The 26,147-nt window shown below is 41.1% G+C and overlaps 2 protein-coding genes across 6 annotated transcripts in view; one reads left to right on the top strand and one right to left on the bottom strand.

Annotated features, from left to right (window-relative positions):
* The window catches only part of COL4A5 (collagen type IV alpha 5 chain), a 148,630-nt gene extending 137,799 nt beyond the window's left edge, over nucleotides 1–10,831 (top strand). For all 5 annotated transcript variants that reach the window (XM_019540427.1, XM_019540424.1, XM_019540426.1 and 2 more), the window contains 5 exons: nucleotides 2,752–2,964; nucleotides 3,252–3,429; nucleotides 5,164–5,278; nucleotides 5,615–5,787; nucleotides 7,798–10,831. In XM_019540427.1, coding sequence (XP_019395972.1) covers nucleotides 2,752–2,964; nucleotides 3,252–3,429; nucleotides 5,164–5,278; nucleotides 5,615–5,787; nucleotides 7,798–7,879 — 761 coding nt within the window. In that variant the 3' untranslated portion in view covers nucleotides 7,880–10,831. The remainder of the gene's footprint in view (nucleotides 1–2,751; nucleotides 2,965–3,251; nucleotides 3,430–5,163; nucleotides 5,279–5,614; nucleotides 5,788–7,797) is intronic.
* A 3,611-nt stretch (nucleotides 10,832–14,442) lies between these two features.
* Nucleotides 14,443–26,147, bottom strand: part of IRS4 (insulin receptor substrate 4) — a 23,302-nt gene continuing 11,597 nt past the window's right edge. The window contains exon 2 of the mRNA XM_019540428.1: nucleotides 14,443–16,812. Within this exon, the coding sequence (XP_019395973.1) occupies nucleotides 16,808–16,812 (5 nt within the window). The 3' untranslated portion in view covers nucleotides 14,443–16,807. The remainder of the gene's footprint in view (nucleotides 16,813–26,147) is intronic.

Raw genomic sequence — 26,147 nt, 5'->3', positions numbered from 1 at the left:
GGCCAAAATCTGGAATGGGCTCCCAAGGGAGGTGGTGCTGTCCCCTACCCTGGGGGTGTTCAAGAGGAGGTTAGATAGGCATCTGGATGGGGTCCTCTGAACCCAGCACTCTTTCCTGCCTACGCAGGGGGTCGGACTCGATGATCTGTTGAGGTCCCTTCTGACCCTAACGTCTATGAATCTAAACAGGATAGACTTTGTAAGTCTCTTTCATATGGCATCAGATACCAACTTCCACTCACAATGAGCCACTGTGTGGTATTATCACTCAGTGTGCAGATTCCATCTACCCCATCTGAGCATTTGTAAAGATTGCAGCTTTTGATTAAGTGCTGTGCTGTTTGTTGGGCACCTCATTCACAGAGAGAGCTGTCCAAGATGTTTATCTTGTGAAGTGCTGTTTTGAAGCGTCCATATCCAGATCTCAGTCTGCTCAGCTTGACCCACACTTCTGTCAAGGTTATGCCGAATGGGGGACTTGTTTGGTGTTGGTATAAAATGCTGCAGAAATAGGTCCAACCATTCCCAGCAGTTGGCCCACTCTGTTACTGCCCACTGGTTTGGTTCAGTATCCCCAATCTCTTTGAACAACTTGTGGGCTTCATGTACAAACTGTTTTCTGACTTTTGAGCCTCTTGATCCTCCCATTTGTTCAGGTCTTCAGTTAATAGTTGATGGAGGTGATTTTTGTTATCTCTTTGTTGCCAGTAATGATGTTAGGGTCTGTCTTCTTACATCACTTGGTCTAATGCCCAAGAGTACAGGGAGTACATCTGTGTGTGCGCAAATTGTGGAACTTGTTATGAGTCTCAGTGCACTGTTAAGTAAGTAGTAACGCTTTATAGTGTGCCAACTTCTGGACCATTTAGGAACACAGTATTCTGCTGAGGCATATACCAGGGGTAGGCAATCCCTGGCATGGGTGCCAGTGTGTGACACATGAAAGCATTTTGCTTGGCACATATGCCTCAGGATGGACATCAGGAAAGGGGCCAGGGCTGCACTGTCACAATAAGGATTGGGGATTGGGCCCCTCACGGCTCATCCACCATCTGTCCCTGGGATGCCAACATCTTACAAGTCAAGGTTGTAGATGCTTTTGGCACTCTGTCCAAAAACGTTGCTGACCCCTGGCTTATACTATTGTGAGTGCAGTGGTTCTGAGCACTTTGAAGTTGGCACCTCATGTCATACTGGCTAAACAACCCATGCAGAAACATTGCTGCTGACTGCCTGAATGCAATGTTTATAGGTAAGGAAACGGTCTAATGCGACTCCTAGGTAGGTTGGGGTATGCTCATGAGGAAGGGTGTGGTTGTCTACTCTGATATTCACTGTGCTCGTGGCTTGATGATTGTCCAGGTGAAAGAGTGATGATACCAATTTACTGATGCTCAACTTTAAGCACCACTGGGGAAGATAGTCAGCAATGAGTTCCATGTCTTTTCCAGTTAGAATCATAGAAAGTTAGGGCTGGAAGGGACCTCAGGAGGTCCCATCTAGTCCAACCCCCTGCTCAGTGCAGGACCATCCCCAACTAACTCATCCCAGCCAAAGCTTTGTCTAGCTGGGTTTTGAAAACTTCCATGGATGGAGTTTGTACCACCTCTCTAGGTAACCTGTTCCAGTGTTTTACTACCCAGGACTACTACAGATGCAGGACTTTGCACTTATCCTTGTTGAACCTCATGAAATTTGTTTTGGCCCAATCCTCCAATCTGTCTAGGTCACTCTGAATCCTAGCCCTACCCTCCAGTGTATCTGCTGCTTCAGTCATGTCTGTTCCTTAAGCTACCATGACCATCTTTGTTAGTCTAAAGATGCCCTAAATTGGTAACTTTGAATATCCTAGGGGCAGAGCTGGCATCAGCATTTGCACTATTTTGAATTTAAATGTGCTCTTTGTAGTATACAGAACACATGGCTTGTAAGGAAGACCATAACAAATAAGGAGGCATGGGAGCTAGCAAAATGAAGAGTTAAGTTTCTCATTGAAATAATGAAGCAGAAAATCAGCTATCACAATGGAAAGAATTCCAGGAAGTCCACAGTCAATCCAGCATGGACTTCAGAGCAACTCAACTGGCTCACAGAAACGTGTTTGAGCTATACTTACTTTATGGTGGTTATGACTTACTTTATGTTTCCAAAACCAGTCGCATCCTTTCCCCTTATTTCAGTGGCCTTTGGGTAACGTATTCAGAGATGAATGTGCTCCCCTGAGAAGTGGGGGGCAAGGAGTCCTGTGATATGGCCCCTGCTCAAAAGACTGATGTTGCATTTTGCATAGAAAAGTCATTGGATAAAATATCCCAGCAATCCCTGGGGCAGGGACCAAGCCTCAGGACTTCCCCTCCCCAGAGATTACCTTGGCTTGGAGATATGCTCCCTCTTACCATCCCTATGAGTAATCTTGTTCCTATGAGTCTTGCATTCTTGCTTGCCCAGTTTCAACAGGAGGGGTGGCGAGCATCAAGCTCTTTTGGGCTATTTGTCAGCTCTGCTGAGTGCTTGCTGATCCTACTGAGGACAACAATAGTTGGGAGTTGTAATTGCATCAGTACCTAAATTCCCACTTATGTTTGCTTATCTTTTCAATAATCTCCTGTTTTCAGAAGGTTTAAACTTACGTGGAGGGGAGAACTAATGCATATGTGCATGGTTTTCTTTGTTCCCTGGCTGAAACACGTACAAAGAGTTGCTGACATTACTGGAACAAATGTCTGTGTTGTGCTTCTACCACGGAAACAGGTTCACGAGGTACACAGGGGCCCCCTGGTCCGGACGGCTTGCAAGGCCCACCAGGTCCTCCTGGAGCAGCCTCTGTTGCTCATGGATTCCTGATAACTCGACACAGCCAGACGACAGATGCGCCATTGTGCCCACAAGGAACGGCAAGGCTGTATGATGGATTTTCCCTTCTCTACGTCCAGGGAAATGAGAGAGCCCATGGCCAGGACTTGGGTGAGATGCATTGTATGCAGTATCTTTGGGAATTTTCTTAAGGGGCAAGAAACTGTGGTTTCTTCTCACAGTTCTCTGGTGCCTTCTGACCTCCAAGGATATACCAGTTCAGGAGATCATTCAGATAAAGGTGGAGTAGTTATGCTGAGATCTACCATTACCGTAGACTTGATCTCCAGTGAGTAGCTGGAATCCATGGCCTAAAAAAATGTACATTTCCTTCAAGCACAGTGAAATGAAAATGCCCTTTCTTTCTCTATTCATATGGGAATTTTTTTTTTTCCTAGGCACTGCCGGTAGCTGTCTGCGCAGGTTCAGCACCATGCCCTTCATGTTCTGTAACATCAACAATGTTTGCAATTTTGCATCAAGAAATGACTATTCCTACTGGCTATCCACTCCAGAACAAATGCCCATGAGCATGGACCCACTGACTGGGAAGAGCATCCAGCCATTCATTAGCCGGTGAGACAAAATAGACTGTAGGATTTGGGGGCTCTGGTTAAGTAGCACACCTTAGACATTTGTGGTTTAGAACCTGAAGACTGGACATTAAGAGGTGATAAAAAGACTGAGTTATGTGCAGTCTCTGAGAAATAATAAAAACAGGTTATTTAATGGAGGTGAATGTGTTACACTTGTAACATGCCTATGCCTACATCTAAGAAGGCCCCAGAGTAGAATCCAAAGCCCTGTGTAAGAGAGATATGTTGAGTTAGGAAACATTTAAGTGTTGGAGCAACGGATGTTTGACAGTAGCAGATTAAATCTATATTTTAAAAATACTAATAGACTGAAGGCCTCCTTTGCCTTCTCATTTATACACTTGCAGTTAGCTTTAACCAATGTAATTTGGTTTGTTTCCCTCTGTAATGTGTCAGAGGCTGTTAAGACACAGAAGGGCAGAGTTCATTACCCAAAAAGGGTATGGTGATGTGCAGAATCCATACTTATGGTTTTGTGGAGGCATGACACTGAATCTGTTAGTGCTGCTCCTTATTCTAGTGAATCTTTTTGAAATCGTTACAAATACATTGATTTTGAATTCTGGCTACTTAAAACAACTACATTTTTATTGGTTGCAAATATTCCTTTGCCTAGAATCAGTCTTGGGCAATTACTGTCATTGCTTATATAGATACGACTCCAGCTGAAGCCAATGGGAAGCCAACCTGTGTGAGTGGATTTGGGCTCTAAATGTCCAGCTAGCACTTAGTTAAGAATACAAATGAAAGAATTTATTTCCTTTGGGTTGCTATTTCAAATCTTGCCTGTAACCAGTATTGCTATTTCAAATCTTGCCTGTAACCAGTATTGCTCATCCCTGCCATGCAGCAGTTGTTTATGTGAAAGGACTTGACATTTGGGGTGCATCCAGACAAGCACAGATGTGCGGTATGTGGTGCTACAGACCCATCTGTGGTGTCACACACCTCGCATGCAGGTGTTCCCCATGGTGCTGCCTTGCAGCATGGGTGGGGGTTTGACCCTGGAAGATCTGGCTGCTGGCCAGGCTTCTTGCCATGGCTGCAGCCGTGGGAGGCCGCTAGGACACAAGGTAAGGCTGCTGATGCCAGCACAGTTGACCTCAGCAGCCAGCAGCACCAGGTGCGTGCTGCAGCTACTTGTCCCCAGGGAAACAAACGTCTGCACTTGTCTGGACGTGCTCTTGGAGTCCATTTTCGAGTAGTTGTGCGATTTGAATACAAATCCATTTCTCTGGCTGGCATAGATTGTAACAGCCTCAGATGATGACTCAAGGGCCCACTGAAGCCAATGGGAACCTTTCAGTAGCCTTTGGACCAGGCTTACATAAGCAGGAGGATCAACTCTGCTTGTTAACTACTGACACTGTAGAAGCAGGATTAGAGTACAATAGGCAACTCAGTGTAGAAAACTTATGCTGCCACTGCACAGCTCATCTGTTCTATGGATAGTGTATACAGATTGTTCTGATATATCTCTCTGTTATTTCACTGACTTGTTTGGAATGACTGCTTTAAAATGCACGGTGTAACATGACCCAGTACTACTTAAGTCAGTTACAGAACTGGTTGAGAGGTTATTATAGCTGAGCTAGTAATACTTTTGAGTATTTCCTAAACCCTCCAGAAATAAAATGTACCATAATTTATATCAGCTAATTGAATACACTATTTTAATGTCTTTCTTTTCTTTAATGCTTCTCCTCATATTCAGATGCGTAGTATGTGAAGCTCCAGCCATGGTCATAGCAGTCCATAGTCAGACCATTCAAATACCATCGTGTCCACTAGGATGGGATTCTCTTTGGATTGGTTATTCTTTCATGATGGTAAGGACCATCTCCCTCTCCCACCAAAAATTATATTTACTTCTGTTTTATACTGGCTGCTTTGGGATTTCCTGTTACAAGTTACAGTGGCTGCCATTAAGAAGGTACATACTTGTCATTACCAGCCATGGCATCTGCAATGTTACAGCTATTTCTCACTGTTCAGACCCCACTGTAACTGGTAACCCTAGTAAATTTTGCCTTTTTAAGGGTATTACTGCATATACTGCATTATATCAATGAACGCAGCAAAGGATTAAGATGATGAATCTTGAAACCAGGCACCTTCTGGTGCTTACTGCTCTCAATCTAACTGACAAATTGTCTCTTTTCTAGCACACAAGTGCAGGTGCAGAGGGCTCTGGACAGGCCTTAGCATCTCCAGGATCCTGTTTGGAAGAATTTCGCTCAGCCCCTTTTATCGAGTGTCACGGTCGTGGTACTTGTAATTACTATGCCAACTCGTACAGTTTCTGGCTGGCAACTGTAGAGATGTCAGAAATGTTTAGGTAAGAAAAAGAAAGCTTGTTTCTTAACCATCACTTCTAGTACAGTGAATGCATGGGGAATTGGGTTTACTTATAAAGACAACTTGCTTGAGAACTTTTTTATGAATTCCTACGAACTGTGTGGTTATTGTACCTTTGGCCCTTGTCTTTGTGCCCAAACCATGAGAAAACCTGATGTCAGTCCGACCTTGGGCAAAGTGTGTGTGCCTGGTCTTGCATTTCATATGACCAGTTTTTCAAGAACTTGCGTAATTAGTAAAATATTTCACATTTTGTCCAGACTTGCTCAGGTGCATTCTGTTGCCATGTTCTCTTAACCCTTCTTCACATTTTCCAAAAGTAGCCCCAATGTAATGCATGGATCTGTTTCAGGAATACTTATTGTTCAGTGTAATGATGGCAGACTGTGACCCTGAGTGATCACTTCTGGGTTTTTCCCTGAACTTTAAACAGACTTAAATATTGCAACTGGTATTTACAGGAGGAAAACGATGCTCTACTAACATTAGTGGAAATTCTGCCCTGAACTTCTCTGGGGCCAGAGTATTATCCTAGGATCCTGCAAACTCATCAGGCTTCTACTCTTACAGTTTCTTTTACAGTTCCCAGTGGCTCAATTTTTATCACCATGCTAGAAATTAACAAGTATGCAGATAAACTGAGAAATCGTGCAGAACTAGCTGTATAGACAAAAGGTGGCCAAATTGCAGGGGTGGCCAAATTGCAGCATGGGTGCCACAAGTGACATAAGCAGCCTGTCTATGTGGCATGTATTAGATCAGGGAGGGGACAGGCAGCATTGACAGATCTGGCATGGAGCATGGGGAAGGAAGCAGAAAGCAAAGCAGCAGATAAGGGAGGAGGCACAAGGATGGGAGCAGAAAGAAGAGCAGCAGATCAGGCTTGGACACTTGGAGAGGGTGCAGAGCTACTTTGTGGCACACCTACCAAATAGGTTGGCCTGCACTCTATTAGACAATCATAGTGGCCATTTATTGCATGGAAACAGATTCATTTCCAATGAGGACAACATAGTAGCACTTTGTTTTAGCATTAGGCAGTCATTGCAGGGGGAGTTATCGGTGACAATTAACAAGTCTTCAGGCATGTCTGCTCTGGCTCAGTCTCAGGAGTGTTTTTTGGCACGTGCTGGGCGCAGGCCTTGGCATCCCTTGTTACATCTATTAAATGCACTACATTACCAAGAGTCCTGTGACAGTATGAATATGCTGTTGCTGACCAATAATAGCACACACGGATCATTTAATCTTCCCAGGCTTTTTACCCACTATGGTAAGTCCCAGAGAAGCACAATTTTTGCTTATTTTTTCTTCTTTTAAAATAATTACTTTAATCCCCTTCAATTGTAAGCAGTGACGTTATCCAGGTGAGCCTATAGATTATTTTACTGTGACCCGTGGGTACACCCATACAGAGTGGAAGTAAATAATTTGGTAATTCTGCCCATTTTCTGTATTCCCTCATGGTACAATGACATTTTTTACACTTGCTGTTATGAAATCTTTCCATTCAAAGAAGAAGCTGAAGGATTGTAGCTGTAAGAGCATCTGGTTGAGGAAAAGTACTTTGTAGTGTTCTTTGTTACTGCCTGAGGAACATCATTTCTGGAAGACAAAAGTCATTCTTCAATTCAGCGAGTGCCTGTGAACGAAAGCCTTGCTGTAGGCACGACGGACTGAAGTTGTTTGCTGGCACAAGACTTTCCCTATATTGAAAGACTGGGCCGAAATCAACACCTCAACTCCCATGGGAGTTTAGAGACAGTACTGCAGCATAGCCACAGTTGAGGGTGTTAAGCACATTCTCATGCTGTGTTTCAGGGAAGCTCTTGACCAGTTCTGCAAGCCCCACTAATGTGCTTTGAAGCTCCTGCTGTGCTGAACTGGGGCCTCAGGTTTTATGGACTAAAGTGGGACATACAAGGCAAGAAGCTTCCACAAGTAAAAAAATAAAAGTGCTAACCTTGTGTTTTTGTGTTTCCACCCCCAGTAAACCTCAGTCAGAGACACTGAAAGCTGGAGACCTGAGGACACGTGTTAGCCGTTGTCAAGTTTGTATGAAGAGGACGTAACATCCTGGAGATTTTTTGTGAAACAATTAAATTCCTCGGGTGCACTCTCCTCCAGCTGCAACAATGGTGCTACTGTGCAGAAAGAACAAAGCAAATCCAAACTGTTTAACTGATTCAGGTGTGCCTCACCAAAGTGCCAAACCAAGGGCTGCTTGGTGCGTGTTGGACAAAAGGATTGAGACAAGGAATTGACCTCTTGAAAATGGAAGAGATGCTGGAGGTTACAAAGGATCAGAAGATGAAGTTTTAATTTCTCTCCCAGTATCAAAATGGCACCCACCTTTCTGATCAACCAAGAGAAAAAAAGCAAAACAAGCCACACGGCACTGAGTATGTTGAAAGTAACAAGACTGCAGTTTTGAAAAACATTTTCATGGTGCTACTAACCCTACCATATCCCAAGTTTTTAATATGAAACATTAAGCTTATTCTCTTTGTAAGTAATGAAATGTGTATATTGTGTAAACACCTTTTAGTTCACACTTCCAGTCATTTAGATACAAACCAGCCTAAAATCACTGTTCAAAAAAAGTGTATGCTCCCCTCCCCCCCAAATCTACTTTTTAAATATCTGACAGGACTTTATATCCATTCTATGGCAATGGGAGAACCTATACCTCTTGTACCAAACTACTGCTGATTAAATTCTTCCCCTAAGTGCCAGTCAGACTTCCTTTGGGAAACATACAATAATTCTGTAGTCCTTTTAATCAGAGTTGTCAGCGTTTTACTGTACACCATGCTATCAGTGGTTTTATTTGTGCTTAGAAATCCCAAACCATTTTAAAAGGACTTTTTGTATTCTGTGAAAATATGTGAAATGCTTAGCCATATCTATATCCTTTTCTGAATAAATCAAGTCATATTCACAGTTTAGCAGTAGCCAATCCAGTTCAGCAAATATACCCCTTGGAAATATCCAAATACCAAAGCAATTAAGATTATGCTTACAAAAAAAACCCCCTCTCTTTACTCTGAAGTGGTTATATATATATAACACCCAGAATAGCTGTACACTCGGAAAAACGTTATGAATGAAATAAAGTAAGAACTGGTAAAAACAGCTTTTTCATAATATTAACAAGTTAATCTTTTGATCGGTCTCACGTGAATTGTATTGATACACAGCCAGTTTACACAATGCAACGGCTTTTGTGTATGGTTCACATAAGGCCATGAAAGATGGTGCAGTTCCTTGTTTATTGCATTATTATGATGTAAGAATCCTACTGTGCATGTCTTAGATTGTCACAACTTGTGCAATAGCTGAAAAGAAGTGGTCACTTTTTTGAACACTGTGATTGTTCTGTTTCTGTGGTCAATACTGTTTCTTGCACTTACTTATGTATGAGCATTTCGGGCTCCCCAGCAGAGGGAGTGTCTGCTTGTATATTTTCCAGATGGTCAATCTCTTGCTTAATATTTTAATTGTATTTCCCACTTGCACCATTTATTAGCACAAACTTAGCCTGAGAATTTCTATACTGCTTTATAAAGGTGAAGTATTTTTCAGCTAACTTTGAGTAATGTTAACTAATTTATCTGTGAGCATGCTTATGGCTATTTCTGCCTCTGCTCCTCCACTTTTGCCACCACCCAAGAGCTAGACACTTACTGACTTTTAGATATATAGAGGTAATCTATCCTTGCTGAAAGCCAAGACGTAGGATTGAGCTAGATGGCAAAAGTTCTGAAAATAAGATGAGTGGTGACTTCAGAAGCATTTGAGTAAGTATGAAAATGGTCATTATACTAAAGTTTACATTAAAATAGAAAAGCTTGCTTTGGTGTGCTTGAAATGTAAAGTGCAGTTTGTGGGCCTCTCATTTTGTTTCTACTCTTGAGCCCTCGGTCTTATGCTGACATAAGGCTCTTCTGCCTGTTACCTGCAAAGGAAGTGGGCAAATCAGCCACATGCTTCCTTCAACTTGAAGTTAATCTCCCATAAAACAAACTAAAGCAGAACCTGCTGCTTCTGCTGCAGTCCCCAAGCCAGAAAACTGCTAACCATAGCTCCTTCCCTTCCAGCCTTAACACCTTAACTTACTGCTGCTTCCTGAAAGCCTTGCATCATGCCCTAAAAGTCCACACAGTCAGAAAGTTTTGGAGCCATCAGGGAATAGGATCACAAGTTAATGGCCCATCAGGAGGATGCCTTCCCAGCAAGCCCTGGTTTTTGTTTAATTTTCCAACACCAAATCAATTTAGCGCTTGTACTGGTAACAGCCGGGCAGGGGGGCAGCCTCTCAAGTGTTCTTGTATTTGGGAACCTGTCAAAAAGTAGGAGCGGGGCTCCAGTTATATATGCAATTTTCTGTACTGTGGGTTTATACTCTGCAGCATTTAAAACCCTAATGTTTGAACATAAGTAAATCATACCAAGTAAAGCTCCAAGGCTAGCAATGGCTAGACCACTTACTTCCTGATTCCTACCTGTGAGCAATGAAGCTGCTTCCCTCTAGTTCCAGATACCTATGAAATATCCTACTTAGAATGAAAGGCAGTGGACCAGCAGCACGCTGGTTCATGTTGTTTAGTTGCCAACCCTGCCTGGTGCGTAAGCTACTCTGTTTTGTATGTCATCTTCGCCATGAAGTACAGAGAAATGCTAGAACTCAAAGCCTAAGTAAGTTGAGCTTGATGTTTTATTAAAAGAAAAACAAAGCCCTAAAGATGAAAGATGGGTTTGTAGTTCTTGGTTTAGTTCTCACCTCTGTTGCAGATTCCCTGCAACTGTAGACAAATCACTGAATCTCTCTGGGTTTTAGTTTCTCAGTTCTAAAATGGAGAGGATTATGTTCTCCCACCTTTCGTCTTACTCACTTAGATTGTAAGCTCTATTGGGCAGATACGTCTCTTATTACGTGTATGTGCAACAACAGGGGCCCAGTCTTGGATGAGGCCTCGAGGTGCTATCATAATACAAAAATCATTAAACCAGAGGTAATCCCTTCTCTTTGCAGGTTTGTGTTATTAAAAGTTAAAAGATTCTTTGAACTGGTAGAAGTTCCAAGTCAAATCCCCCTCAGGCAAACCTGGCTTGCTCACGTTTTTCCAAGTTGGATACAAAATCAGAACAGGCTTACCCTGCAGTTCAGATGCAAAAACATCCTAGGCAGTTTCACTGCTATTAAACCTGCGCTGAAACCTTAGCCTGCTCTAAACATGGATACCATCTCCTCCAGTTGGAATGAAAACGTTATAGATTTGCAAAGCATTTGTTGCCATTGCTCCCTCCTACCCCCCTAAGTGATTCTGACATTTTTCTAACTAGGGTATTTGCTCTGTTCTTGGCATTTCCATAGAGCCAGGTCTATTCCTGGCTTGCCTGTCCCAGTAATTGTGTGAGGAATGTGTAGGCAGTCCACAAGCCCATAGCTCAGTTATATGTGGATGAGATGGTTGTTGGCCACACGAGGGCACCATTGGCTTGTACAGACAACTGAAACAGGAGAAACTTGAGTTACTGCAAGTGCTTACGTCAGCAATGGCTTTAACAAAACCTTACTCAAACGTGAGTGATGCAGATAAACGTTCTTTATTTGCTTCAATCTGCTTTGGAAGCTGAACAGTAAGCAGTTTGCCCAATGGACTGGAAGTCTGTCAAATTTCATAGCATCAGCTGCAACTTCAGCTGCCCTGCTGTGTCATATCTTAAGGCTACATTAAGTTGTGAATCTTAAATTTTTTGAGGGCCTTTCTGCACCATTAATAGAGGGAGAATGTTCTTTGCCATCCTTAAGAGAACAGCATCAAACTTCCTTAGTCCTAGAACAGGTGTGCATCGACTAATTGTACCTTATAACCCCCTGAATGCTTAGTCATTATGAAGTAGGACTGAAGTATTTCAGAGAGAACCAGAGTCAGAGTAAATGAACATATTTCCACACCATTTGATTTACAATCGATTAGAATATCACCTGTCAGATTCAGTCAGACACACTTTCAACTGGTACAGAAAGGCTGCTTCCTTCCGATGAGAGGTAGTTACTAGCCATGCTGGCATGCCTTGTATCATAAAAGGGCAGAGAAAAGGTGCCCTAGTTAGTTGTTTGTTTTTAAAAAACAATTGTGCAACTTGAAAAGATTCCACCTCTATTACCTAACAAACTGCTCCAAGGCTGAGGTAGCTAAAAAGATCTTTTGCGATGACACTATCTGTGCTTTGTTATCTAAATTACATAGCATTTCCTAGCACACATGCTAATCGCATGAGTCAGTGTGCTGCAGAAACTGTAAGTAAGTCTCTTTTGAGGGGCACCACTGGGGGAAATTCATTTTGCTGGATTAAAGACTACGCTATTTTGAGCAATATGTATTACATATTTATAACAGGTCTTTCCCAGAAGCAAGTTAAGCTTTAGACGAGCCAGTGCTGCTTCTGGGCACGCAGTACCTCTGCTGCTATGCTATTTCCATTGGAAACAGGCTGGGAATTGTGCAAGAAAGCCAGCCTGTGATAACTTAGCCTTCAGGGGCATTTTATTGACAAGAAGCAGGACAACATTGGTAATGAAAGGCAGGGCAGTAGTGATGGAACAGAGCATTTCAAAATGTAGGACAGGAGTATCTTAAGAAACTTGGATTGTGAAGGGGAAGGGTGATGAAATCAGTCCGGTCAGTATTAGACTGGTAACCACCCCATAAACCATCACAACTGACAGAGGGGTTGAGATGAGCCAGTTAGTAAGCAAACTGCTTTTTCCTAAAAGTATTCCTTGTAGTTTAGGGGTGAAGCACAGTATAGAGGCATAACACAATAGCTACTCAGCTAACAAGTGATTTCAGCATCAAAGGATATTATTCACCTGTAAGTGTAACTCTTTAAGGCAAGGTTTGAATTAATCCTATACCTCATTTAGGTTCTTCTCATTATAAATGTTCTGAGAGCCGAAACAGATGCAGTATGCCCAATGTTTCGCGGGAGTGAAGGAAAAAAAGTCCTAGTCCTAAAAGAAGCAGTAGTGTTAAGGGGGAAAAAATAAGGGGAAACGGTAAGGATGTAAATTTGTTCTTGTTAATGTAATAATATTAACCAGAATTTGGAGGCCAGTTTTATTCCATCTATCTCTAGAAAAATCACATGGGTAAAAAAAAACCACACAAAACTGCCAGATAATGTCAACACTTGAATGACTTCAGCTCTACAATCAGAAAAAAAAAGAAAAGAAAAGAAAACTTGTGGCCTCTCAGTCTACTGCACAATTACTTATTTCCATAACATTTCTACAAGTTTGCTGGGCACCACGTGTGCATTACAGCTGGGAAATCTGAGAAGTTTTGACGACAAAAGTGAAAAAGGACACACTTGGCAACATCCCTCTTTTTAATAGACGCCTTAATCATTGCCTTCAAATCCCAACAGTCTAATTGCCTTCTGATTTTGATTGAAGGCTTTTCCCTGGTTCAAAGCTGATACAGTTTTGTCTGCTAGTCACCCAGATGGGTTTGAAACTATGAGCAAAGCAAAGTCCTTGAAAAACTAAAGCATTTAGCATAGTTCAGGTCTAATGAACCCTTTACCAGCAAAGGCCTCTTAAGCAGTTATTGTGCGAGTGTTGCAACAGTCTTGACAGTGTTTGGATAATTTTCACTGTTTATTTACTGCTTCTATGGCCGTTTCTGCCATGTACAAGAAGTACTGTTTTCTTTTTCTTCTGCAGCACAGAGTGCTTTCTATAAAATGAGGCCCTGAATAAGGGACTAGTTAGAACAATCCTATTTTTACAGAAAACTTAAGAGGACCTTATTTTTGTAGCGATTCAGTTTAGTACATTAAATTTACAGAACAGAAGTGTAAGATTTCAGCTGAGCATCTTGAAAATTCAAGGCACAGATGCAGAGTTACCATGACAAGTCTCATTCATGGAGAAGAATACGGGAATTCATTTCTGGTCAGTAATTAGTTCAACGCACATGTATTTTGAACTAGCTCCCGTTTCAGAAGGTCTATATATATTAAAAAAAATGCCAAACAAGGTAGTATTTTCTTTGTGCTTTAAACATTAAACTGAAGAGACAGTAAGTTTTTACAGCTTATAACATTAGGGGTGGAACCCGGATGGCTAGCCCCAATTTAAAACATTGCACAAGGCCTCCTTCAGCCTGTCTTTGAAACAAGAACTGACAGCATGTTCACCAGCACAACAAGGCTGCTCCCTCTTGCAACCAAATGTCAAAGAGGTCAGGCCCATGGTATGTTGGGTTCGGATTATTTACAGATAATGTCTATCCACGGGTGTGGAAGTTAGTCTGAATAGTCCCATCACTTTCCTCTAAGCTCACAGTACCAATACCTGAGCCGGTATTTCATTCAAAACCTACTGTTCTCTTTGCACCATGATTCTTACAGACAGAGCTCTCGATGGTTTGGTGCAATCATTTACAGTTCAGACTATTGAAAGAGGGGGGATTTGATTTCTGGTGGTCTAAAAAGCAGGTTCATTGCATCAGATTCAAGCTCCAGAACAGTATAATACTACTGTGATGACAACACCCCAAAATACTAGCAACCCCCGCCCCCCTACACACATTTTGATAAAATAAGACTCGCACTCATGGAGCTACATGAACACTTATTTACTGCAAGTAGCTCTATGGAAAGCCAAGTCAGATAAATATAAACACTATACAGAGCTTCAAGCCAGTCTCCCAAAACCGCAAATGCGATGTGTTTACAAAGAAAACAATGTAATAATATTTACAATGGAAGACAAAGCTGGATCGATCAGCTCAACTTTTAAACAGATCTGTGAAGCAGAAATAGCAAATATAATGAACAGTTTCAACCATATATGTTTTAGTTTGTACAGACAATAACTGTCCAATATCAAATTAAATTTACAGGACAAACATTGTTCCATCATTGGTATTTTTGTATTATACAGCAGCATAAACGGGTAGCTGGAAGGTAGTATACACAGTGATATGTTTTACATATTTTGAAAACATTCTTCCAGCACAATACTGAATAAATTAGTTGCTGTAAACTAAGAGATTCAAAAAGATTGCATATTTATTATGCCGTACCTGTTAGTATTTGTACCACTATACTTGAGGTTACCCATTTACCTATTTATTCAGCATGTATTGAATCAGTGCTGTATATTGTACAATGGCAGCCTCAGGACCTAATATGAAATAATGTATGTAACACATCCTTTTTCTTCAACACAACCTTTTTCCTTTCACATTAGATGTTTTTTGAACTAGTGTCTTCATCCAAATTTCAATTTATTTAAAAAAAAAATAGATGTAAAGCTTTTTAAAAAGCTCTCTACACATTGCATCATTCATTTACCAAAACCCCAAAAAGCTAGATGGCAAGATAGTATCATGTTCTATAAAAGTGGTAATATTTTTAAAATTATCAGAGTACATTTAGCAGCAACAAAGTACTGTACCGACTACAACTTCTCTTCCAGATTCAAAAACAGGTCTGTGCTTTTAAACTCTGCAGAAACAGATTTCCTGTTGTTGGATACTGCATAAACTGACTGATACCAACTACTTCTGCAAAAAGGTCTTCATAGTTTAGTGACGTACATTTTAAGACTACTCAAAAACAGATTTAGGTACACATCACTGAACAGCAAAATTGACGGTGTCTTATTCGTTATACACACTGTACTAGCATTTGAAAGGTTGTATGTCAGAGGTGAGGCGGCCCTACAAAACACTTGTACAATATACCATGTAGAGGATTACCAGCTGTGTGGTGCAGTACAGCATGAGGATTTGTGTACCACTTTTAAACCCTTTATCTATAGTCAGTGCCTTTTTATTATTATAATACATTGCATGTACCAACTAGTGTCATGCTTTTTAAAGATCTTAGCAGTGTTAACAAAAGCCTAAACTGATTTCAACCAAAATCAGTGAAAGAGTGATGCACCTAGCCCTGATTTTTCTACATTTCATTTTTAAATTTCAAATAAACATGGTTTGCATTTTTAGGCAGAATGCTAAGGACAGCATTAGTTTGTGAGCCAACTATTTACTTCTCCCCCCTCCTTATACAAAACAAACATGGTCCCAAATTAAAAGAGGACTTTGGTTGACAGTAAGATCAATTAGGGTGGTTTCTCTTTAAAAAACTACCACACACAAACATTACAACGCAGAAATCATAGAAAGCTGTAGAAGATTCTGCACTTTCCCCATCTGAATTCATGAACAGAAACTTCATATGTTTGCAATTCATATCTACAAACAAATAACTATGAGGAAAAAGAAAAAAGGAAATATAAAAGATAACCAGCCCATTAATCCTACTTTGTACATACCAAAATTCGAAGCCACAAACTTCAGTTTAAGCTCTGACAGACATACCATTAAAATACTAAGAGCTATGATCAAGAAACACCTCTTGTATCATAAGCAAAATAAGTGAAAAACCAAGAAGAAGTCTCTTCATCATAGACTTAGGTTCAGTTAGGTGGTTCTCCCCTCCCAGCCAGCCCACTATTCCCCTCAAAAAAATTCTCTCAACTGTGAAAATATTTCTAAACAATGCATGGTGAAGCTATCACTTATTTATGTACCAGAGAAGCAAAACCCATGCTAAATAGACCATCAGCCACCAGCCTTGACTTCTCAGAATATGAATAAAAACAAATCAAGGGGAGAGGCTGAGGGGGAAGTTGTAGGATCTCTCCTCTTCAGTATTCACGTTGCCTCCACGTAGGTAAGCTGGGGAAAACCAAATTCCAACACCAAAACACAGCTATGAAAAAATCTTAATTCAAACTAACTCAACTGTCAACAGCTGATGTCTATGAAAAACCATTAAAAAGATGTGTGTCTACGTCTGTGCTGGTGGAAGTGAAAATAGCTGGCTGGAGTTGAGCTCCGCTTCCAAAAGCACCACACCATTTCTGGAGCTACCAGCAGAAAAGTCTTCTAACAATGGTTTCCATGGCAATGCAGTCAGTCTAGAAAGAAACAAAAAATAAAGTCAGTGACACTTCAACATAAATTATCCTGGGGAAAACAATTCTCTTGAAGAGAAGATGTGGCGTTTGCCTACCCCAACAAGGGACGTTGCTGAATATAGGACAACCGTTCTTAAAAAGGGGGTTATTAAGCAAAGTACAAGTATCAGGAGATAAGACAGTGACAGGAACAAAAATGACAAAGCAACCCAAAAGAAGCCAGGTCCCAAGCCAGAGTCCACCCCAACTTCCCAGAGAGCCCTGCCAGCTGCACAGGACTCTGGGACACCAGCAAGTTTACAAACCAACTAGACTGCATGTTGCAGATCTGATCAATAACCTCACCATTACTACTATCAAATGCACCGCTTTTATTTACGCACTTCCAGTACCCTGTGACATGCCATCACGTTATACAACCTTTATTACCACACATGCAATGCAGAGGGCAATATGACACTAGCTGTAACGAGGGCTGTGGCAGCACTCCCGTTCCTAACAAGTCACTACTGCTATAAAGCAAGTTGTCACTGTCACAAGGAGTGCAAGGCCTAGGCCAGGTGCCCAGGTTTTCTGAAATACCCATTTCATCATGAACCCAGCCATGGGAAGCAGACACATATGGGTTGGGTGTCAGGTGCACCTGTCAAGATGGTTCTCTCTAGTGCCGAAGGGGAAGTTTGTGTTCAAATGAACAAGTTCTCAGTACGTATCAAAACCAACAAAACATGAAACCAAGCTCAGAATGGAGGAAGATGAGGAGGAACTGCAGCACAGGAACAGAAATACAGCCACCTCGGAGAAGGTGAAGTCTGTAATCCAGGTGTGTGCACATGGACACACTCTCATTCTCTCTCTCTCTCTATTTTGGAGATGTTTACAAGGAAGATGGCAGTGAAGAGCATGTGACTGCACCTCCTGCAATGCTCCCAATACAAAAAAAGAATCCTACAGCAGGGGTCAGCAACCTGCGGCCCACAGAGACATGAGCCGTTGCCCAGATGGTGGAGAAGCTGCAGCGATCAGTTCTGCCTTGGACCAAGCCAGCCATGCCTGAAACACTGCTGACCCCTGTCCTGCAGGGTCATTCAAATCCCTTGCTGACCCAAGCAGCTTTCTTCCCTGACCCCCAGCAGGATCAGCTTGGGTACCTTTCCTTTGGACTAGAAACGTGCAACTCTAGCCAGTCCATCTGACTCCATTTATCACCCACTTGCAACTGCAGGCATGTCACATATAAAAATCACATCTGTGTCTCAGTCTCTTTATCTTTAAAAATGGAAATAACAGCACTTAGTTTTTGTTAGGAAGAGTGTGCTGGGACCATTTAAAGACCTTTGTAAATGCTATGCATTTATCTTCAAATCTGTATGATTAACCTACCAATTACAAAGTACAAAGTTGAAACTTCACCTTGTAAGCGACATAATGGACTAAAACCTAAACAAAATGTATTGAATAAATACCACACCGATACAGGGTCTTGTACCTCCTTTTTCTTGGTCCTCATAAAAATGTATTTCACTTAAAAGAAAAACAAAAATATAAAAGCAAAAAAGCCTGATTACTACAGAGAAGACTCTCTTACTCTCTCTTCCAGGTGTGAAGAAAGTCCCTCAAACCTTCAAAGCATTTTATACTGAAAGTCTTATAATAATTACACAGTAAAGGCTGGCTCAGTCACTTCAAATGTTTATCTCAAAAGTGAGCACTGCATTGCTTCAGAGCCATCTTAATTAAAATAAAAGCACTGAAGAAGATATTTTTGTTTGTCATACTCTATGCAGTTTGGCTAGCAATACTTTACGGAACAGAAGTAAAGCTAAAGGCATCACTTTTTAAACAGTTTCCTTCTTCAAAAACAGGTTGGTTTTGTTTAGGATCAAAGGATGAAGGGCTAAGCATCACACTTAACAATGAGTCACACTTCAGTGAGGCATTCAACCAAAACAGCATCCCATTGCTCATACTAATACAGTTAAGACTTTCATATTAACCTATGTTCACTAGGAATTAATGCTTCCCACCCCCTCCCTTGTTTTGGATCTTCAAGTTTACATAAAAGGAACATTCAAGAATTTTTTGTCTGTACATTTTTTCTCCACGCCTAAGATACAAGACACACCTGAAAGCTGTTTGACTAGTTATTCTAATCTCTCTAAACATTTCCCCAAAACATTTTGAACACTAAGGGCACAGCTGTTTAACAGGACAATCCTAAAGTCATATATGACAACTCAGACTTCCAAGTCTTTTTCTTCTTATGAACTCCTGGAATAATTACTTGCCAATTATATTTCAAACGATTAGAGATCAAGGACTTGCTCTTCTGGAGAGAAGGAAACTGCTTACCTTAGAACTCAGTTCCCTTGAATACAGGAGGTGAAATTCAGAAGGAAATGTAAACAGCACCAGGAACTTCAAAGGTAGTCCCAGTTGGTGCGGTAGGCATGCAGGGGGCCAGACGAAAGCCTATCCAGCCAGGCTTTATGCCAATGCAGACTCCTTTAGTCTCACAGGCCAATGTAGTCATGTTTAAATAAGGGAAATCTCAGGAAAATTCATTCCCCACCTCCCCGCAATACCTTTTCCCATTCTACTGTGAAGTTACAGTTTTATCTTACATCAATGAGCCAAAAAAAAACTGTAAAAAGGTGTCAAGCAAAGCCTTGTTCTTAACGCTTATAGGTGTAAACACACCTTACAAGTTACCTACGCCCTTGGCCTATCCTCTCCATGAGAGACCCGGTCATAGATCTCAAGCTGCTAACTGGAGACCTCCAGAGTAAAGTCATGAAGGGCTCCAGCCCTTCCCCAGACCCCGGTCACAAAGCTGAGTGTTCTAGTCCAGCAGCAGAAACACCACAACAGACTGACGTCCTCAACTCTCAGTGCCCCCTTTTTTTTTTAAAAAAAAAAAAAAAAAGAAACCAATGCATTCATGTACGTACGTACTGATGTAAAAGCAAGAATGCCCGCCCACATCAAATGCAGGACCCCTGACCTCTGAGGGGATATAGAGCTACAACCAGTATCTTGCAAGATCTCCATCAGGGACCAAGCATACCTACACTTACCACAAGTTGAATGTACAGCATTTGGAAGTTCATTCCTAGCTAAAGGCTGACCACAGCCAGAGAGGCCCATCGATCATCTGTTACCCACAACAGATCAAAGGATTCCTCTATTCCTTACTTCCACTGGAATCTCAAGAGGCTGCTGAGGTTTCCCAATGTAGCAACTGTGTCTACAGTTGCAGCCATAAATTCTAGGGCCAAGCATCGTCGGAGCTGTGATTTTTGTAAAAACTCATTCCCAAACTCTACCATCACCCTGCTGGGTAAACAATGTCCTGAATTCTGCTCTGGACACAAACACATGTGCTGGACTTTACCTAGCAGCATCCTTTTCAATTCTGTACTGCAGTAATCTACAGGAGGGATACAAGTTGGGACCAGAGTTAATCTTAACACTGGACGCAATAAGCCTGATTTGCATTTGCACTAAGAACTCTGCATATGGCAGTATCCAGGCATCTTAAAGAAGATGCAAATGTAAGGAACATTAATAGTGCTAGAGAGGTGTAAAATGGGTTTTCTGTAATAAGAGTAAGGCCCAATGTCTCCTGAACAGATTGCTGATTAGATGATTCTGCAGAAGAGTACATGGGCACATTCATTAGGAACGTGAGGGTGTACATGCACATGCTTCCCACTCTACAAAACAACAAAAGCAAGATTTTTTTCTAGGTTTTCCAATTCCTCTGCGAGTGACCAAGCATGTAGGTAGATACAAGTGTATATAAGTGTATGCAAGAAATTAGATTAGATTCTAAACACAGCATACACTCAATGGGAACACATTTCTGATGGGCAGACATTGCAATTTCCATTTCATTTCCTGCAACTGTATGGTTAAGTTTTCACCATGGATAAAAGAATCAGGATCCAAATTAAAGAACAGAAGAGGGCATTTACAGGGAAAGCTCTCTCATACCCTTTAATTCTTAATTAATTCCAAGTAATGTTAGTTCTACAGGAGGGACTAGTAATGAAACACTTTAACAACCAATTCATGATTGATAGAAAACTTTGCTTTGATACAAAAATCCGAAAGAATGTGAAACAAATCCAGACAGACTCAGAACTGGACTATGGGGGAAGTGTCATTCAAATTCTCTCTTGCATGATAAAAATGTCACGTCAAAGACACACTGAAAGTGCTTTCTGAAGATTACTATCAATGTTTTGTTTATTTCCTGTATTTTAAGTTAGAATTATAGTACTTCCAACTCCTCAAATGCCTGCATAGATCAAAGGCACTGGCATAACACCAAATCCCAAGCCTCACGCTGTTTAATAGACTACTGGGATCTCTATGCAACCTCAGGATCTGAAATGGGTGTTCTACAATATCAGCTCCCAAGCAGAGGTCCATGAACAACTGGTGGTCAACATCATCATGGTAAGGGGTCTAAAGCTGGTCTGTGGGTTACATGAGGCTCTCACACCTTTATAATAAATATCAATTAAAAGGTCTGAGAAGGGCACATGGAGTTGAAGAGAAACTCTGAGCATTGACAGTGGTCTGTAGGTCCAGAACACTTGGGAAGCAGTGTCTAACATGCTACTTTGCAGCCACTACAGCAATGGGCTAGGGGAAGGGAACTGAAGTGCAGGCTAATTCAAACCTTTCAGATAATTTATTTTCATAAAGTCTCTCTCATACTCTTTACACACCAAGTAGTAGTAGCTGAAGTGTTTGTTTTCTTGTACCATACACATTCTAAAGTCTTATCCTTTCTTACAGCACTCATTTGAAAATATAAATCTTCAGAACAGCTCCAGAAAGCCTGCTCAATTTGTTCACCCAAATACCACAACAACTTCAAATGTAAATTAGATCATCTGGCACACATTTAATTATAGTCACTTGCATGCGCAGTTACTACCACCGTATCTATAAATCAATACCCTGATTCAGAAGAACATCCCCATTTAGGAAGGCACTGAAATATATGTATGGCTTTAAAGACATTTACCACATCCTGGAAAGCTTACTGAAATAAGGCTCTAAGTAATCCTGTTCAAACTGAATTTCATATCATATATATATATATATATATATATTTTGCACCTATAATCTGACTGACCTTTTAAAAGCAAAACAAAGGGTTGTCATAAGCTGCAGGAAAACAAACCATCTCCTGAGAAATCTTCTCTAATATAGAATCTATTTCACTGGATAAAATTTAATTCAGAAAATTACTTAGTTTATCTTTAACAACTTCCGTCCCAAAATTAACAAGTCTATCATCAACTTTCAGCACTGAGATGCAACAAGCATTTAGAAATTAAGATGTAGGAGAGTCTGAAAGCCATCCTTACAAATGATCACTTCATCTGATGTACAAATTCATGATCTTGCAACTCCACTCCACAATCCTAGCGTCTAACATTTTAATAATGTTCTTAGGGAACTACCCCATACTTGAAGATGTCCTTATTTTGCAAAAAATGAGCTTATCTTTTGCAACACTGGCGTCTTTTGTTTTTGTTTTGACAAACAGTAGCAAAATTTCTAGGAAGAGTTTATGGATACACCCCTTTTCTCTCTCCTTTCCAGCTGCTCTTAATTCTAGGAAGTATATTTACACACAAGTTGGAAGACATGGGGGTGGGGAAGCCTATCTGACAATTCAGCTTGCACTGGACAGCCTAACATGATTATTTACTTCTAGGCAAAGTTCTGCCTCATCTGCAGCAAAGTGATGTACATCATCCCTTCACAACTCCGCCCCCCGCCCCCAATAAAATCAAGCATTTAACATTCAAAACTTTCCTTTGCCTGAACATAAAAAGCACTAAAATTACTTTCTACTTGCACAGAATATACATGTGCAGCAAGCTTCTAAATTAGTGACCCAGATCCTGAGGTGCAGACAAGGCAGCACTTGGCAAAAGCTTGGGAGAGGAAGTCAGGCAGAAAGGTGATTTTCAAGGTGTCTTTGTAACCCCTGATTTCAGACTGGCTGTTCTGCATCTTGCTAGAAATCAGCCAGAATCTCACTGGTTATTTATGGCCTGGCGAGGCCAATCTGGAAGCCTGGAATCACCAATGTAAGATTATCACAGATTTCATAGACATTTGGGTGGAAGGGACCCTGGAGGATCATCGAGTCCAGCCCCCTGCCCCAGGGGCAGGAAGTCAGCAGGGATCATAGGATCCCAGCAAGATAAGCATCCAAATGTGTCTTGAAGGCGTTCAAAGTGGGTGTTTGAACTGCCTCCGGCGGCAGTCTGTTCCAAACCTTGGAGGTTCAAACAGTGAAGAAGTTCTTTCTTATGTAAAGATAAATCTAGCCACAGCCCCGTTCTCAATCAAGGCTTTTGCAGAAGTGGACTGAGAAAAAAACTATTTTTTTTACCCACATGGCTGCACCAGCGTAAATCTCCAGTGTAGACATGCAGCACTAATGTAAAATGAGGCTTCCCCTAATTAGAAGCAACAGTAGAGTTTCAAATAAGCATAAATTACAGAGGTGCATATGCATCAATGCTGGGGGTTTGCACCAACCCAACTACATGAGTGCAACCACACAACATAGCCACAGTGGTACAGACACCAAATGGAGAGTCCCATAAACAGAAGAGAAGACTGCAGCCATCTGCCAAACTTGCAGCTTGCTTGTGCCACTGGAGAATCCAGCCCAGAGAGATTTATTTTCCATATTTTTCCCCTCGTGTTCAACCCTACTCCCACTTGAGTTAATATAAGACTGTGTCTATTAAAAATTACAACCTTGTAGCTGATCAAGTTTTTGTTGCAAACCAGCCAGCTGATTTCCTATTTAATTGCAAAGGAAGTGAAAAATTGACTGAAATGTTATTAAGACTGCTTTTTAAAAGCAAACCTACCTATCATGCCAACTGAAAGTGTGTGTAATTTGACACAGAGCTGCTACAACTGCTGTTCTGCTTAAATTTCAGTTTTAAAATATTTTTCCCCAAACAGCTGGCTGTTTCCTAAGTGGTACAAGAGGCATACCACAATAATTGCTTCTAAGTATCTTAAAGATTATAATTTAGGAAGGGGAAAAAACACTAAAAACAAAGATCCCTCTGCCTGGCAAGCAGTCAACTGTGCCCTATCTACGCAATTAATAGATCAAAGAAAGGAGTGCTACAAAAGATTCATGTATAGGAGTGAATCAGGGTCTCCCCCTTTCAAACAACTTTTAGTAAACTCCTTTATAGTGAAAGCTCTATTAGGTTCTCTCTCTGCCTTCCCAACCAGTCTACTCACCACTGTCACCATTTCTGAAGATGATATACTGACTTCCAAATTACTTATGTTAGCTGCTCAGATCAATACTCCAATGCCTGATATTTTCGCCTTGAGAATAATGGCTGCTTCTAGTATGTTATAATGACTGCTGATGGCAAAACAAAATTCTAAACACAAGCCATTCACATCAATACCTAAAGATAAGAAATAGTTAAGAAATTCATTGCTAATGCAGAGTTATGATTATCTAATGTTCTCTTGTGCCTTTCCAGAACATCAGAGCAGCAATATCCAAACTTCTGAAAATTTAGAAATGTAGAGTTTAGGAATACATTCACACACCCTTAACTCTAAGCACTGCCAATGAGAATTACCTACATGCACGCCAGCCTTGTGTCAGCTACAGTGGAATTGTAGAGGATTAACCAGAGTAGGTTGGAAGAGCTCTAATGATGAGCAAACTATCCAGGCAGGTCATACACATGTGGAAATGGGGACTGAGCCTAAGTCCTGTATGTGTGATCGAAGAAAAGGGGTTCAGAGATCTGAGAGGCCTCATTTCAGCACTGCATTAAGGAGGTCTTCTCAGGGGCAGGGCCCAAAAGTCTTTCTTGCTAAGGGAACTGCCAGAAGACAGGTGAAACAGGAGGCTCTGCATGGGTCTTGCTATTTCGGCTGGGGGAAATCTGAGCCTCTCTGACCTCTGTACATTTGCCAGAATTCAGGAAGACCCTCTCCTCTCATAATGAGGTCAGGAACATCTTGAGCTGATAAGAAAAACTGCAAACAAGCTTCTACTCTAAAACCTTAACAATTTTATTATGGGGTGGTTCCAATAACTTTAGGTATGCAATAACTAAAGTATTTGTATATGCCATGTATTATTATTACCTTGTTCTCCACCCCATTTGTTTCTTCTACCTGTTCAGTTTCATCTTTTGAACTGCCTGACTAACGTCTTTAATTTGTACAGCATTTAGCAAAAAGAACCCCCACCCCTGCTACCTTATAGATGCTAGCACAACAAACGCATAATAATAGAAAGAGATACCATGAAATGATACCATGCAAATTCTGAAAGTCGCACCAACACTTCTGGCACTTGCATAGTTTCACATGTATTGTCCAAGTGATTGTCAGACTACATCTGGACAGTTTAAGAGACAGCTTCATAAATACTAGCTCTACAAATTCAACCTGAAATCTAAAAATCAACTTGTCTAGCAGGTGGAGGAGAGAAATAGCTCTAACACCTATGCAAAGCCAGAAATTCTGATATTTTGCAGTGAACAATAGATTCTGGGCACCCAGTTACAGTTCTTTACAGAATACTACTAATGAAGAAGTGAAGGGATTACACAAGTTTTCTAAACAATAAGCCTGAAGCGCAATGGAATTCAGCATGTCTTCTGGATGGCATTCAAGATTATGTTTTAAGCCTAATTTCAATAAATTGTTTGTCTTTAAACAAAGGAGGTGCAGTGGTGAAGTATCGGTCCAGAGGCCCAAGTTTGAGCTGTGCTCCATGTTCAAATCAAAGGTGACCTCCAGCTGTAAAGAGTAGTTGGTCACTCCAGCTGAAGAATCAAAGGCAGCCAGATGTGATACCAGCCACAGATGTGCCATGGCTGCTAAGCCGACATGCCTTTACCGTGCTAGGCCAGTGGGCCTGAGGGACCTTTATAAAGTGCCACAAAATTTAGCAGGCCTAGATACTTATTAATATTTTGAACAGGATTTTAGTCTGAATTGCAATTATATTTTTCAGTTCTTAGTCCTTTGTACATTGAGGGGTTCAGCTTTATTTAATCCTTACATGGCTCCTTAGCCACATTGGTAAAAGCTCTCAAAATGTCAAATGTTTAGAGTGTTCTATATAAAGTTAGCAACAATCCCCACCACCACCTTTTAGCCTTTCACTATCTGTTAAAAGTTATACAACTCACTCAGCATTTCAGCAGAAGCTATAAACAATAAAACAAGCTAGCTTGGCATGGGTGGGCTATAAGAATCGCTGCTCTCTGTGGGATGAGGATGTCATTTAGCTC

This window comes from Crocodylus porosus, unplaced genomic scaffold, assembly GCF_001723895.1.
Source record: "Crocodylus porosus isolate Cpor-Errol unplaced genomic scaffold, CroPor_comp1, whole genome shotgun sequence".
Classification (NCBI taxonomy): domain Eukaryota; kingdom Metazoa; phylum Chordata; order Crocodylia; family Crocodylidae; genus Crocodylus; species Crocodylus porosus.
Note: the sequence above shows the minus strand (reverse complement) of the source record. Positions and strands in the feature narration are given on the sequence as shown.